At 48.4% G+C, this 15,774-nt stretch overlaps 4 protein-coding genes across 4 annotated transcripts; 1 reads left to right on the top strand and 3 right to left on the bottom strand.

The window, feature by feature from the left end:
- Positions 1-482: 482 nt before the first annotated feature.
- LOC125541248 (mitochondrial import inner membrane translocase subunit TIM17-2-like) lies at positions 483-1,124 on the bottom strand. Its single transcript, XM_048704705.1, has one exon. The coding sequence runs from the start codon at positions 1,077-1,079 to the stop codon at positions 483-485; it is 597 nt and encodes a 198-aa protein (XP_048560662.1). The 5' UTR covers positions 1,080-1,124.
- A 6,714-nt stretch (positions 1,125-7,838) lies between these two features.
- Positions 7,839-11,716, bottom strand: LOC125536244 (mitochondrial import inner membrane translocase subunit TIM17-2-like). The gene is made up of 2 exons (XM_048699429.1): positions 10,889-11,716; positions 7,839-8,160 (listed from the first exon to the last, which is right to left on the bottom strand). The coding sequence occupies exon 1, from the start codon at positions 11,578-11,580 to the stop codon at positions 10,897-10,899; it is 684 nt and encodes a 227-aa protein (XP_048555386.1). The 5' UTR covers positions 11,581-11,716; the 3' UTR covers positions 7,839-8,160; positions 10,889-10,896.
- Positions 8,169-10,882, bottom strand: LOC125536243 (mitochondrial import inner membrane translocase subunit TIM17-1-like). The gene has a single exon (XM_048699428.1). The coding sequence runs from the start codon at positions 10,619-10,621 to the stop codon at positions 9,935-9,937; it is 687 nt and encodes a 228-aa protein (XP_048555385.1). The 5' UTR covers positions 10,622-10,882; the 3' UTR covers positions 8,169-9,934.
- A 2,805-nt stretch (positions 11,717-14,521) lies between the features above and the next one.
- Positions 14,522-15,363, top strand: LOC125541247. The gene is made up of 3 exons (XM_048704704.1): positions 14,522-14,681; positions 14,755-14,843; positions 14,939-15,363. Exons 1-3 carry the CDS (start codon positions 14,658-14,660, stop codon positions 15,090-15,092), a joined length of 267 nt encoding a protein of 88 aa, XP_048560661.1. The 5' UTR covers positions 14,522-14,657; the 3' UTR covers positions 15,093-15,363.
- The last annotated feature ends 411 nt before the right edge of the window (positions 15,364-15,774 follow it).

Raw genomic sequence — 15,774 nt, 5'->3', positions numbered from 1 at the left:
CAACGGTCATTTGGCTTTATCATAAGTCTTTTGAAAGCCGGTCTTGAATACTACCCAACTCACATTCGTCTAGTGCATGTCAAGGACGGTTCCAGGATAACTACTCAATCGAGTATATTCCCTTCTTATATGAAAGGCGTTTGGGATGACCGAACAATATAATGGGCTACCGCGCTGAGCCTATTAGTAGGAACTTTAGTGAAAATTATGAAGTTGAGATTGAGGAGGCATATCCATGTGTATGTTGGATTCTAAAGTAGCCACAAACTGTCACAAACTTAACTCTGTATCATCGAGAGTGCAGGAATGGAAAAACCAAGCTAAATCCGTGCAAGTTTAAAGTACGCGATAATTGCCATCTCCTCCCGTGAAAGTAGAAGAAACAAGGAACGGATCAAACTGAAAGACTGCACATTTTCCTGAAACCGAGTGAAAGATGCAGACCAGAGAGCAGTCCAATCAACACCGCGCGCACCTTCTTTTCACTTGTACTCAGATGATGATGGCACCGGAGGACTGGGTACCTCAAAGCTTTCTAATACCTCCGACCTGCCGCCACTGCCGCTGCTGGCCTTCTCCTCCTCCTTGCCGAAGAGGCCGCCAAACCAGCTACCCCCACCGCTCGAGCTCGCGACGTCTGCAGGGGACACGGCTGGCCGAGGCGGGCATGGGGTCGCCGCGGTGGCCAAGCTGGGGTCATGAGCAGGGCGCGGCCGCGGCGGGGGGTTCTTGTTTGCGTCGAAGACACGATTTAGCATGAGGGCGCCGCCCTCGATGAGCGCGAGGAGACAGCCGCCATAGACCGCCCTGCGGCCTGCAACTCCGAGGCCCATGCGCAGGTGGAGGAACCCGTGCGTGGCGGCGCCGGCGACGACGGAGTTCCAGGGGTCCTCCTTCTGGCGCACGGAGACCGCGGCGCAGCTGGTGATGGAGAAGACGGTGCCCCACACGGCGAAGCTCCCGCCGATCCGCGGGGCGTTCGACCGCACGGCCTGCATGCCGCCGCTTATTCGCGCGCCATTGGGCGAGTTGTGGAGGCCCTTGAGGAGGTGGATCACAGAACCTCCCACGGCGCCCATGGCGAAAGTACCGCCGGCGTCCTCGATGATGCGGTCCGGGCACGGGTCTCTGTCCAGAAGAGGCGCCGACATGGCATCAGCTGCGTTGTAGTAGAAGTAGGGTTCGATCGATCCACTCTTTCATGAGCCGGCGGTTATGGCGTTGTGATCGGAGTTTTTTTTTAAACTTGTAGCACACTTTATATTCAACTCAAATAAGGGATACACCATAAACAAGTTCAGCTACAATAAACTGTGAAGGATCATTATCCCACAAGATTATAGAATTAGAATCGTAACAACATCTAGCTAACTTGTGTGCCACTTGGTTTGCCCCTCTTGGACAATGAGCATAGAATACTGACCCAATTCTTTGAGCTAATATAAAGCAGTCACTCAAAATCGCCGAATAAGGACCCAGAATGTCCACTTCCCCTTCATGCTAAGATAATTTCGAGAGTTTGTTTTATTGGAATCGCCAATACATCAGGAAAGGGGGGGGGGGGGAAGGTTGGCATATTTGGCGAACGCTCGCCACAAGAGATGTCGTTTGCAGTTTCAGTGTATTTGAAGAAACTGGCTGGCCATTTTGCAAAACTGCCATGGCATTTCTTTAATTTTGAGTGTGAATAAGTCGTCCGACATACAACGTGGGATCAAAATCATGTGGCAGCTTAGGCGTTTGCTGGGAAAAAAACAGTTTCGATCAATTCTATTTGAACCATTGGATTCACATCCAATGGCGTGAGCCTCCGACATGCTCTGGCCTAACCGCCTGCTCCCCCCTCCCACGGCTAGCAGGCGTTGCCTAGAGCCGACTCGCAACCCTGGCCTCCCCTTGTACTCGCCCACCATCATCACCCCAGGCATCCCTCTACCCCCCCCCCCCCCCCCCCCCCCCCCCCCCCCCCCCCCCTCCCCCCAAACACCACCACCACCTCGACCGGTCAACCTCAGACTCCCCTTCACCAAGGCATCGTTCGTACTCTAGGCCGCTCTCATCTGAGGCCTTGCCATCGCCTTGACGCCGCCGTCTTCATCTTTAGTGCATCACGAATAATCGGCTCTTCTTAGAAAGGTTAATGAACCATGCACAAGTGCAAGGTGTCCTCTCTCCTCTTGGAAACTAAGTCATTAAAACACCGGACTTTAGTTTATGCGAGTACGTCATAATTTTCAGCAAGCCTTTGTCTTCAGGACTGTCGTTGCTCTGTTGGATTTTTTGGTGCTGCCACTGTGTAACGCCCCGAGACCGATGTGCCAGGTGTCTTCCTGTTATTCGTTGTTGTTGCCTTGTCATTTCTTGTGTATCATGCATTGCATATCATGTCATCATGTGCATTTCATTTGCATACGTGTTCGTCTCATGCATTCGAGCATTTTCCCCGTTGTCCGTTTTGCATTCCGGCGCTTCGTTCTCCTCCGGTGGTCATTTCTACCTTTCTTTCGCGTGTGGGGATTAAACATTTCCGGATTGGACCGACACTTGCCAAGCGGCCTTGGTTTACTACCCGTAGACCGCCTGTCAAGTTTCGTACCATTTGGACTTCGTTTGATACTCCAACGGTTAACCGGGGACCGAAAAGGCCTCGTATGTGTTGCAGCCCAACACCCCTCCAATTTGGCCCAAAACCCACCTAAACCTCCTCCATCATCTAGAGCGTCCGATCACGATCACGTGGCCGAAAACCGCACCTTTTTTGGACTCTCCTAGCTCCCCCTACCTATATATATGTGGCCATCCCCGAAATTTTCGCGGATGAACCCTAGCCTCCCTCTTCCTCGCGCCGCCGGACATGTCCGCCCGGCGAACGGACGTGTCCGCCCTCACCCTCAGCCAATCAGGCCTCGCCACCTCATCAACGCCGGACCTCCTCTCTCCTCCCCGCCGCCGAAGCCCGCCGGCCCAAATCCGGCCCGCGCGGGGCCGAACCGGGCCAGATCCCGCCGCCGCCAACCGCGGGCGCCGCCCCGCCCGCGACCGCCCGTCGCCGCCACGGCGCGCCTCTCCGCCGCCTCCTCCACCGGCCATCGCCGCCGTCCGCCTCGCCGCCACCGCGCGCACCCGCCGCCGTCGAGCTCCGCGCCTCCGCCGCCCCTTCTCCAGCGAACTCGAGGAGCTCCGGTCGTCCTCGGATTCCGCGCCCGATCTGGATCCAGATCCAGATCCACCTCGCGGTTGACTTTTTCTCCCGAACCCTAACTATTTTGCATATTTCATCGTGCTATAACTCCTCATCCGTAGCTCCGTTTTGGGCATATAGCATATCAAAATGTTCATCTCAGAGAGTACATCATTTCATTCCATTGCATCATTTTCATCTGAGTTCATCTTGATGCCCAAAATTCTGTTAGAAGAGTGCTATTTGAGATAATTGTCAGATCTGCTGCTTCAAATAGATATTTGTCATTTTTGCCATGATTGTTGTGTGCATGATATGCCCATGAGCTCTACATATGTTTTGTTAAGGGTTTTTCCATCTTTCCAGAGGTGCAACCCATGTATTTTTGTGATGTGTGTGGTGACTAGCACAAGCTTGCAAAGTGAGTCACTTGGTAATGCTGATTTCAGGGACTTAGCATTTCCACTAAGACATTGACCTGTTTATCTCATATGGTCATATGTTCATATTGTTTCCTAGTGATCCGTGCCTCTTTTGAGGATAATCAGTAAGGATGTTTTGTTAATCTTGTAGTGCTCTATCCATCCATGTCTTTGTTTGCAATTATGGAGCACCCTAGCTTGAGTCAATCGAGCTCTACTTTTGTCATTTCGTGAATCTAGGCAGATTGTCTACTTGTTAGCGATTTTGCCGATGATGTTGTAGTTGATCCGTGCATGCTATGTTATTGTTCTTGCCATGTCTAGCTTGAATTTTGTGTATTATTGATGGATGTATGCTTAGTTTGTCATGACTTGCTCTGTGGTGAGTGCATCGAGCTCGTAAACATGCCTACTTGATATCTGTTTTCAGCATGCTCCAGTTTTCACTAAGTCTGAGAACTGATTATGTTTTTGCCATGTTCACATGCTTGCAAATGTATTTTCTGATCCCTTTTGGCTCAAGGTCACTAAGGGACTTTTGTTAAGCTCTTTGAGTAGATCCATGTCATGCTTTAATTTGCCATGTTCAGGTCCTGTAGCATATAGTTTTCATGCTCCGAAGAGTGCTATCTGATCTGAAATTCCAGACAAGTGTTAATTTCACTAAGTCTGAGATCTGTTCGCAAATGCATTTTTGCCATGCTTGTTTGAACCTGTTAATGGATGAATTGGCCGTAGCTCAGTGCTAGAATTTTGTTAAGCATCATGAATGCATCCCTGCCATGTATTTTGGTGCCATGTTTGGGTGATGTAGCATGTTCATCTTGTTGCATTTAGATGGCTACTTGCTGTAAATCGCAGAACGTGGTCATAATTGAATTGCTTGCCATTTCCAAACCGTAACTCCAATTCCGGCGTTCTTTATATCGTTTTCAAGCGATTTCATCTCATCTTTCCAGTGGCACACTTGGATTTCTAAGTTGAGGCTAGGTTCATGCATTCCTTGTCACATCTTGCATATGCATCCCGCATCGCATCCCGCATAGCATACCATCATTGCATCATATTGTTTGAGCTTTGCACGTGGTTGATTATATTCCGTTTGCTTGTTTGTCTTGTTTGGGTAGAGCCGGGAGACGAGTTCGCTAACGAGGAGCCCGTTGAGTTTGCTTTCGAGGATCCAGTCAACTCTGACAACTTTGCAAGCAAGATGATCATACCCTCGAAATCACTACTATCTTTGCTTTGCTAGATGCTCGCTCTTTTGCTATGCCTATGCTACGATGCCTACCACTTGCTTTCAAGCCTCCCAAATTGCCATGTCAAACCTCTAACCCACCATGTCTTAGCAAACCGTTGATTGGCTATGTTACCGCTTTGCTCAGCCCCTCTTATAGTGTTGCTAGTTGCAGGTGAAGATTGGAGACCGTTCCTTGTTGGAACATTATTTACTTGTTGGGATATCATTATATTGCCATGTTATCTTAATGCATCTATACACTTGGTAAAGGGTGGAAGGCTCGGCCTCTCGCCTAGTGTTTTGTTCCACTCTTGCCGCCCTAGTTTCCGTCATATCGGTGTTATGTTACCGGATTTTGCGTTCCTTATGCGGTTGGGTTATAATGGGAACCCCTTGATAGTTCGCCTTGATTAAAGCTTTTTCAGCAATGCCCAACCTTGGTTTTACCATTTTCCACCTAGCCTCTTTTTCCCTTGGGTTTCCGGAGCCCGAGGGTCATCTTATTTTAGCCCCCCCTGGGCCAGTGCTCCTCTGAGTGTTGGTCCAAACTAGAGTCCTGTGCAGCGCCCCCTCGGGGAAACTCGAGGTTTGGTTTTAGTTGTATGGAGCACTCATCTGAGTGTGCCCTGAGAACGAGATATGTGCAGCTCCTATCGGGATTTGTCGGCACATTCGGGCGGTGTTGCTGGATTTGTTTTAACCTGTCGAAGTGTCTTGAATTACCGAGGTACCGAGTCTGATCGGAACGTCTCGGGAGGAGGTCTATTCCTTCGCTGACCGTGAGAGCTTGTCATGGGCTAAGTTGGGACTCCCCTGTAGGGATTTGAACTTTCGAAAGCCGTGCCCGCGGTTATGGGCAGATGGGAATTTGTTAACGTCCGGTTGTAGAAAACCTGAAGTTGACCTTAATTAGAATACATCAATCGCGTGTGTAACCGTGATGGTCTCTTTCCGGCGGAGTCCGGGAAGTGAACACGGTGTTGGAGTTATGCTTGACGTAGGTTGTTCTAGGATCACTTCTTGATCATACTTTTATCGACCGTGCTTTGCCTTCTCTTCTCGCTCTCATTTGCGTATGTTAGCCACCATATATGCTAGTCGCTTGCTGCAGCTCCACATACTTTACCTTGCCTTACCTACTAAGCTTAAATAGTCTTGATCGCGAGGGTGCGAGATTGCTGAGTCCCCGTGACTCACAGATACTTCCAAAACCAGCTTGCAGGTGCCGATGAGTCCGTGCAGATGACGCAACCCAGCTCAGGAGGAGCTCGGTGAAGATCTTGTCCTTTGTGTTGATTCGTTCTAGTTGATCAGTAGTGGAGCCCAGTTGGGGTCGATCGGGGACCTTGTCGCATTTGGGGTTCTTCTTTTATTTTGGTTCCGTAGTCGGACCTTGAGTGTATTTGGATGATGTAATGCTTTATTCATGTAATTGTTTGAAGTGGCGATTGTAAGCCAACTATGTATCTTTTCCCCTATTGTATTACATGAGTTGTTTGCGAAGATTACCTCACTTGCGACATTGCTTTCAATGCGGTTATGCCTCTAAGTCGTGCTTCGACACGTGAGAGATATAACCGCATCGAGGGCGTTACACACTGGCACAAGACCAATTTGGCTAAAAGTAAGATCCTGCCTATTACTCAAGATGTGAAGATTTCGATCTATCTGATATCCAGGCAGGGCTTGGCTGCCAAACCGCGAGCTTTTCATGTACTCCCTCCGGTACTTTTTAGTTTGCATATACTCTCTCCGTTCCTAAATATTTGTCTTTTTAGACATTTTAAATGACTACTACATACGGATGTATGTAGACATATTTTAGAGTGTAGATTCACTCATTTTGCTCCATATGTAGTCACTTGTTGAAATGCCTAGAAAGACAAGTATTTAGGAACGAAGGGAGTATAAGTTTGTTCAAAGTTGTTTCTACTTTGACCAAATTTATAGAAATAAGTATCAACATTCACACTGCCAAATCAACACTGTTAGATTCATCATGAGATTTAATTTTATAGTATATATATTTGGTATTGTATATATTGATATATTTTTAATATAAATTTGGTCAAACTCTGCAAAGTATGACTTACACAAATCTAATACGCAGAGTAAAAGGGACCGAATGGAGCACCTTTTTTTTTTTGAGGGAAATTGGAGCACCTATTTAGGTATGTCGTTGTGTGATAACTGAAATGGGGTGCTTTTCAGGAGCTGTTGGATAAACTAATTAACGAGTTTTTTTGACAATCAACTAATTAACGAGTTGGCTTGTTGTGGAAGGCTAAATGGATTAACTCTGTTGGCCGCCTAACTCTGGTCCGTTTTGTGACCTCGGCAATGACGATCTTCCGACTCATATGTATTGACACGCCCAAACGGATTATAAACCAGAAGATTGAAAAGCTTAGGCGTGCCTTCCATTGGACTGGTGTTGATCATGTTAGTGTGTGGGTAAGGATGTGTGTGTGATGTTCAAAGCTTCCACTGTTATTCACTCACCTTGGAGATGGCAAGGGGACTTTTTCTGGCATGATCATTGGATGCAGGGCAACGGGCCAATGATGGCTTTGTGGTGGCACCGTGGCACATCGTAGGGAGAGAAATTATAGGATTTTCAACAACCAGGATTTCACTGCATGTGATGTTCCTATATGCAGATCTGACAACATGGATAGCGGCTGACTTGAAAGGAGTTCAGTGGATGCCCTATATGCAGAATTGAGAACTTCAGGGAACGAACTGCCTCATTATAGATAACCTCCCGATCTCACGAGCCAGATGACCATAGGCTGGAAAGCGCGACCGAAGAATCCGACCGAACCACCACTCGGACCGATCCGTCGGCTAGGGCCTAGGGCACATCAGCAGTTCCACAAAACTGGTTAGCTCACCATGTTGGTACCAAACCATCGGTAAGCAATGTGCTTACTACTGCAGACATCGAAACGGGAAGGCAGAAGAAGAACCCTGATGTCACACCAGAAGCAAGACAGACAGACAGAGGCGTAATTTTAATTGAAGGCTTTTCAAGCGCAGCAGTACATCTGCACCATATGACGCTATAGGCATTATTACCGTCGCTACCACGGCAACAACAAGAACATGCAAAGTTTAAAAAGCTCGCGTACAATAGACTAATAATACAAAACCTTTTCCCAGCGACTGGTCGGCCCATAGATAACAGTACTAGAAGTTGAGCTGCGCAAGCGTCACTTCGTCTACCTCTCCTCCAAGATGAAGTAGATTGCACTCCCAGCTTCAGACTACTACCTGTGGGTCGAGCGCCGCTGCGCATCGGCGGCGCCATCAGCTACCTGCAGGAAGTAGGAACAAATTGTCACACACACTCATGGAGCATGCAAGCATGGAAAAACCGAGCTAAATCGGCGCAACAACATAATAACCAAACCACATGAACCTGCACGCTGCGCAACAAAAGCACGCCATAGTTTAACATCACATCAAACAGAGAGCACGGAACTAAAAAGCATATGACGGATATTGTCTAACATACATCTCGATAGATTAGACAAAACGATGGAGACCTTCTCTTAGTTCCATATATAATTAGAGTCATTCACTAGTAAAACGTCCAACGGAACTTGAGCAATATAGACACATGAGCATACAGAGGTGCATGACTCAGGCATTCCTGGGGCACTTGACCTTACAGCAGCTTGTTTCTTTTTAAGTTCCAAGGTGGCATCCTAAATGTACAGTTGAAGAACAAGGACCATGGATAAAGAATTGTGAAAACACTGCACTGAAATAACCGATCCCTGATAACTGGGAAAAAATAAGCTAAAATCATGTGTAGTACTTCCATATTTGCATCGAAACAGCTTGAAACCAAAATCTACTTTATATCTTCAAATCCATGGGAGCCGTATCTGCTACTTGCATAAGATTTTATTGACCCAGTAAGTACAATATGGAATTTATATATCTTATTAACAAATAACAAGTTAGGCTAGGCAGTCGAGGGGCATGTTCGGGACATGATTTCAGATGCTAAGAGGCACAATCAGTCCCTAACATCATATAAAAAGGTAAGCATGTAGCAAGATATTGGTTAAGAAAACTGCATTCACGTCAACAGGAATGTCAATTTTGTAAGCCAGATAGAACATTTTTTTCTTCTGTCTGTCAGAAGAAATAATTCAGTCCAAGTAAATGGCCAATGCAGCCCATCCATAACCAGGACTAGATAAAAAAGGAATATTTACCATGTTCCCTATCACAACGAAACACAGATTTATGAGTTCTCAAATGGAGTAGGACAACATGATAAAAGCAAACCAGGCCTAATATTCTTGACAGATTTATTCTCATGTCCATACAGAACATAACAAGCTCTAAAATAATTTTGATACATGCAAATGCTTTATTTTGAGATGTTTCATTGGCCAGAAGAACAACCAGCTTATAAAGGGACAGCCATAGAACAACTCACCACTAATAAACTAACATTGAAAGTCCACAAACCTACGTACTGAACTGAACTACTCGTAGATCACATAAAGCTATTTTACAGTCTAGAGGACATGCAGCCTTGAGAAAATGGAAGGCAGAACCTCCCACAACCCATGGCGCTGCATCATCAAAAATATGGTCTGGGCATGGGTCCGTTAATTATCTTCAGGTAGGGTCACACAACCCATGGTGAAAGGTACACATAGTATCTGTCGTGTGACCCTACCTGAAGATTTAGTGCTTTGTGGTGGAAGTAGGAGGTAGAACTCAGCGGAATATAATTAACCACAAAAGCTTCCTCGGAGCTCAGAGTGATGAAATAAAACCACAGCAGCTATATACGACAATCAATCATGTTCTGTAATTGAATTCTGTAATTGGAAGCTAATAAAGCTTCTTGATTATACGGCATGGACAAGTAAATAAAGTGGCATGTTGCATTAGCAAGAAAAACTCAGCGGCAGAATCATTTAGAACAGACACCTCAATAAATCATTGCCACCTCGTCGGGTAAAGTATCAGAAACAAGGAGTGGATCGAACTTAAAAACAACACCCTTTCTGAATTAAATCCAAAATACAGATCAGAGCAGTCAAACAAACACCGCACCTTCCTTCACTTGTACTCAAACGATGGTATCGGAGGGCTGGGCGTCTCGAAGCTCTCTAATATCTCCGACATGCCAGTACTGCCGCTGGGCTTCTTCTCCTCCTTCTTGCCAAAGAGGCCGCCAAACCAGCTACCCCCACTGCTTGAGCTCGGGACCTCTGCAGGGGACACGACAGGCTGAGGCAGGCCTGGGAAGCCACCTCCTCCCGTCGAGATAGCGGCGGCCATGTTGGGATCATCAGCAGGGAGCGGCGGGAGCATCTGCGGTGCGAATCGGTTGGCCATGAGGCCGGCGCCCTCTATGAGGGCGAGGAAAAAGCCGCCCGCGAGTGCCGAGCGGCCAGAAGCTTTGATGCCCTGCCGCATGGAGAGAACCCCTCCAGTGGCGGCGCCACCTATGATGGAGTTCCAGGGGTCCTCCTTCCGGCGCACGTAGGCCGAGGTGCAGTGGAAGGTGGAAAAGAGGGTGCCCCACACAGCAAAGCTCCCCCCGAGTTGAGGGGCGTTCATGCGAGCGGCCTGCATGCCGCCAGTAATTCGCGCACCATTGGGCGAGTTACGAAGGCCCTTGAGAAAGTGATAGACAGAACCACCGACAGCACCCATGGCGAAAGCACTGCCTGCATCATCAATGATGCGGCCTGGGCACGGTTCTCTCTCGAAGAGATCTCTCTCGGAGACAGGAGCCGACATAGTATTAGCTGCGTAACCCTATCTGAAGATTCGATGCGTTGTGGTGAACTAAAATCTTCCCGGGGTTCAGAACGAGAGTATATATAACACGGTCGATCGTCCCTGATATATAAGGAGGTAATAAGGCTTCTTGATGTACACGACATGGACTCCTAACCGCGGACGGCCTCAACACCAAGTAATAAATAAGCTAAGAGAGAAACCGGATCGAACTGAGAAAACATCTGAAACTGAATCCAAAATACAGATCGGAGAGAAAAACCGCACCTTTTTTCTCACTTGTAGTCGAACGATGGTATCGGAGTGCTGGGCGTGTCAAAGCTCTCTAATATCTCCGACTTGCCGCCGCCGCCGCTGGGCTTCTTCTCCTCCTCCTTCTTGCCGAAGAGGCCGCCGAACCAACTACCCCCGCCGCTGGAGCTCCCGACCTCCACGGGGGGCACGGGTGGCTGGGGCATGCCTGGGAAGCCGCCGGCGCCTCCCCCCGCCATCGCGGCGGCCAGGTTGGGATCGTCGGTGGGGAGCGGCGGGAGGTTCTGCGGCGCGGCGAGGACGCGGTTGAGCATGAGGCCGGCGCCCTCGATGAGCGCGAGGAGGCAGCCGCCCATGAGCGCGGAGCGGCCGGCGGCGCCGGGGCCCTGGCGCATGGAGAGGAAGCCGCCCGTGGCGGCGCCGGCGATGATGGAGTTCCAGGGGTCCTCCTTCTGGCGCACGAAGACCATGGTGCAGTCGAAGGCGGAGAAGAGGCCGCCCCAGACGGCGAAGCTCCCGCCGACGCGCGGCGCGTTGAGGCGCACCTGCTGGGCCCCGCCGAGCAGGCGCTCGCCGTTGGGCGAGTTGTAGGTGCCCTTGAGGAAATGGAAGATGGAGCCGCCCACCGCCCCCATCCCGAACGCGCCGCCCACGTCGTCCAGGATGCGGTCCGGGCACGGCTCCCGCGAGGTCTCCGGCGTGCCCATCTCCTCCTCCTGCGGCGATTCGGCGGCGGGGGCGGCGGCGGCGAGGAAACCCTAGGTCCCGGGCGGCGGCTGGCGTGGGGAGGAAGAAGAAAGGGGTGGGGGAGAGATGGAAGGGAGCTCCGTCGAAACGTGGGGGAGGGGGAGCTTTTTAGCCGTGGCTGGATCTTGTGGTTTACGTGTTCCCGTCGGGTGGGGTCCGCTGTCAGAGGCCCATTCGTCTGCGTGCTCCCGCAGCTCGCCTTGCGAGGCCCGGAGATATTTTAGGGGCGGCGGCCCGGCACCGTTTTTTCTTGTCCGGTGTGTGTCACGAACTTGCGAGGCTCCTCCGTATTTTGGGTCCAATGGAATCTCGCTGTTTGGGCCGGGTACACTGTACTTATTATATAAAAGTGTTGCGTCTATAAGTAGATTTTTTTTCTCCCCTAATATAGAGGCCCATAATCTTGTAAAGGCTACCTAATTTTATTGACATGTCTTAGTCGGCACATTGGAATGGAGGGAGACTTCGACGGCGTTTCCTATTTAGCGCTTCAGGCGCCGGTTGTAGATCATTTGACAAACCGGCGCACACCCCTATCCCTTGTTAGGACGGCCCATTCCACTTTTTTTTCTGGTTTAATATGCTAAAAACATGCGTGGCTGGGATTCGAACTGGCGACCTCCAACGTATGTTTACTAACCGACCCAGCAAATGACATGTCATGATAATATATTTCCTTTTATTGTTTTGTATAGTTTCTCCAGCCGTTTTTCTTCTTCTTTTGTTGTGGGCTTTTTTTGGACCGGTTTTTTGTCTTTCTTTTTTTGTTACATTTTTCATGCTTTTTCCTTTTTTCTTTATTTTTTCCTCAAAATGTAAAAAACAAATTTGATGAACTTTTTTCACATTGATGGAAATTTTCCAATTTTTATGAACATTTTAAATAATTTGATGACCTTTTTTCCAATCGTTGAACTTTTCAAAATTGGTGAACTATTTTCAAGTTCAATGATCTTTCTTGTAATGATGAAATTTTCCAAATTTGATTTTTTTTTCAAATCGATGAACCTTTCAAAATTGGTGAACTATTTTCAAATTCAATGATCTTTTTGTAATGATGAAAATTTTCACATTTGATGTTTTTTTCAAATCCATTAACTTTTTTACCAATTTGATGATTTTTTTCAAATCGTTTTTTAATTTCATGAATATTTTCAAAATACGTGAACTTATTTGGATTCATGAATTTTTTGCGAATTTTATCATTTTGTTTTTGTTTTTTAAATGCAATTTAGCGAACCGGGGGAAATAAATGTGCAATCTACATGGATCGGCCCACTAGCGTTGGTGTGTGTGCGCCGGGGAGCTTCCTTGCTGCCTAGCACCGAATAGGAGCTCCTGACTTCGACAATATTCTTTGTTGATGGACGTGGGCATTATAAGGGGATCCCAATTAGCGCCCCGCTATGTGAAGATTTCTGGGCATGGCATTTTGAGAAGATTGTAATCTTCACCGGGCGTTCGGCTTACCAGATGCTTGCGAAAACAAAGCAACGGTGGGAGGAACGGCTAGAGGGGAGGCTAAGCTCGTCGACCGGCGATGTGGGCCACTGGAGAAATTTATGAAAATGTGTGTACCTTCGAAGCCGAAGGTGTTTCTGTGGAGGCTTGCACAATATTCACTTGTAACACGAGATGTTCTAGCTAAAGACACATGGCCAAAAGTATTACCCATGAATTATGTTTTTCGATAAAGACCTGCGAATTATGTGGCGCGGGAGATTCATGGGGCACTCGCTAATCAGTTGTGCGATGCCGAGATATGTGTGGGCACTAGGGGTGAATTGATCGTTGACCTACATTGCAATTCTTCAAAACCGACGGCTCTTCTCCTTGATGGACTCCATGACACGTGAAGAATTTACTCGAACGGTCATAACCATGTGGGCAATCTAACACGCCCAGAGGGAAGCTATTCGTGAGAATGTTTTTCAAAGCTCTTTCTCCAGCACGTCTTCGTGGATAGCTTCTTAATGGACGTCGGTTTGGCCAAGGCACCAAGGGTCCTTATATGTCTAGACAGGTGGTGGAGTGGTTTCCACCACCTTCTGGATTGGGGGGAAACTGGGTCCGAAAATAAAGAGAAATTGGGTTTCCACCTCCTGTCTTTTTTTTTTGGTCGCATTTATACCAATATAAAAAGACCCAAATAGGCAGATCCAAACCATCCCGACCATCAAATCATGTTATCTAACGGTTCAAATCGCTCCAATGTTGAGCACCAAACACGTTTAACGCTCTAATTACCCACCACTGGCATTGGTTATAAACATGTTTTGACTCAACGCTATCCCTTGAAATCTGGCATGTAATTAATATCCTACCATTTCCATGTAAAAATAATTGATATCTTACCAAATACCACCGTGCAACAGATATATCTTACCTAATATAACGTGCAACTAATATTCTATCTAATATAAACGTGCATTGCACGTACATTATTACTAGTCAACGTAAATTTCACGCCACGCCGTAGTGCCGTATCAATGTATCATTAATGTTCAAAACCAGATTTGCTCCCATGGTTTCAGAGATCCAGGCGTATCTATCTGTATCCTCGTCTCCACCGAATGCGAGGAAGACGCCAGTTTTGACTATGGAAATGCTACGCACGTACGTACGTGCCCATCGACCGAAACGAAAGAGATACGATGACGACGCATAGGCAGTGCGGCAACGTTGACCCGGCCTGGCATCGGCCGCGGGAGAGAGGCGGGCGGGCTGACCTGACACGGGAACTGTTCAACCTTTGACGAACGAGCTCCAAAAACCGCAGGCCGCTCATGGTTTCTCGATAGATCCCGCGCTCGCCCACAGAAATCGGTCGTCCGAGGCGTCGTCGCAGCCCCCTCTCCTCGCTGGACGCCGCCCCACGTACGCACGGCATGTATGTATGTATATATATCTCTGCATACAAACAACGGGCAAACCATTGGCCGGGAAGAAGAACACGAGGGAAAAGAAGATAGCAGCAGCGTCTTTCATCAGAGTTTAGATCATCGCAGAGCGCAACGCTAGGCCAGGCGACGACGACATGGGCCGTTGGTTGAAGCCAGATGTACGTGCAAGACCGTTCGATTACTTCAGAGTTATTTTTGTATCTTGCCTTAACGATCCTGGTGGTGGTGCAGGTTTACCCGCTGATCGGCGCCATGTCGCTGGTGACGGGGATGTGCGTCTTCCAGCTCACCCGGAACGTCTTCCTCAACCCGGACGTCAGGTGAGGCCTCCAAGCCGCCCCGATCGATCGATCGGATCATTTCGAATTTCGATGCATGCATGTGGTTAACCGTTTTGCTCTCTTGCTTTGTTCAGGGTGAGCAAGAGCAACCGGCAGAGCGCGGTGCCGGAGAACGAGGAGGAGGGCGAGAGGTACAGCCAGCACGCCTTCCGCCGCTTCGTCAGCGCGCACCGCCCGGAGGTCTTCCCCGCCATCAACCGCTTCTTCTCTGGGTTCAGCGCCAAGTGATGTGTCCATTGCATGTGTGTGTACGTGTGTCGCGTGTGAATATGTTGGTTCGTGATTGTGTCATTAGCGTGGAGGCGTGCCATGGATATGTGCTCCTAGACACGCCTCAGGTGAATAAATGGTGTGTTGGAAATATAAGAGCAGCTCTAGAAGAGTTGCCATAATTTGAATCGTGGTCCGCTGGCTATATGGACTGCGTTTCATAATAATTTGAATTTGAAGGCTGTCGGCTTGTGCGCAAATACAAAATCACCAAACGGCATTTTTTTTATCTGCTCTCCTGATTTTAGTTTCAATTCAAGTAGCAATTTTCTTTTGCAGCCAAACAGCTCATAATTGTCACCAAATGCGATAGACATAATTAGCAACTACTATATGTTAGTGGCCAAAAGTCGTATTATTACATATAATTTTACGACTTGAAATATCGTTAAGCGGCATTTTCAAAATATACAATGCCCCTAATCGACATTGCAAACTACTACTACCTTCACTACGCCGTTTCCACCGCCGCCTAGTCATTGTCCTCCTCATCGGTACACAGACAAACGTAGTCTGAGAGATCTCGCCTCCCGTGTCGCTCTCACGGGCGGCTCGGGAGAAACCCCAGCCGTCGCCGACAGCCACCCTCGCCTCCCCCCTCCTCCTCCTGCCGCCGCCGGAGGGCGTCCCTGGGCAAAGC

This window comes from Triticum urartu, chromosome 2, assembly GCF_003073215.2.
Source record: "Triticum urartu cultivar G1812 chromosome 2, Tu2.1, whole genome shotgun sequence".
Taxonomy (NCBI): Eukaryota; Viridiplantae; Streptophyta; class Magnoliopsida; order Poales; family Poaceae; genus Triticum; species Triticum urartu.
The sequence above is the reverse complement of the archived record's forward strand: the minus strand, read 5'-3'. Positions and strand labels throughout refer to the sequence as shown.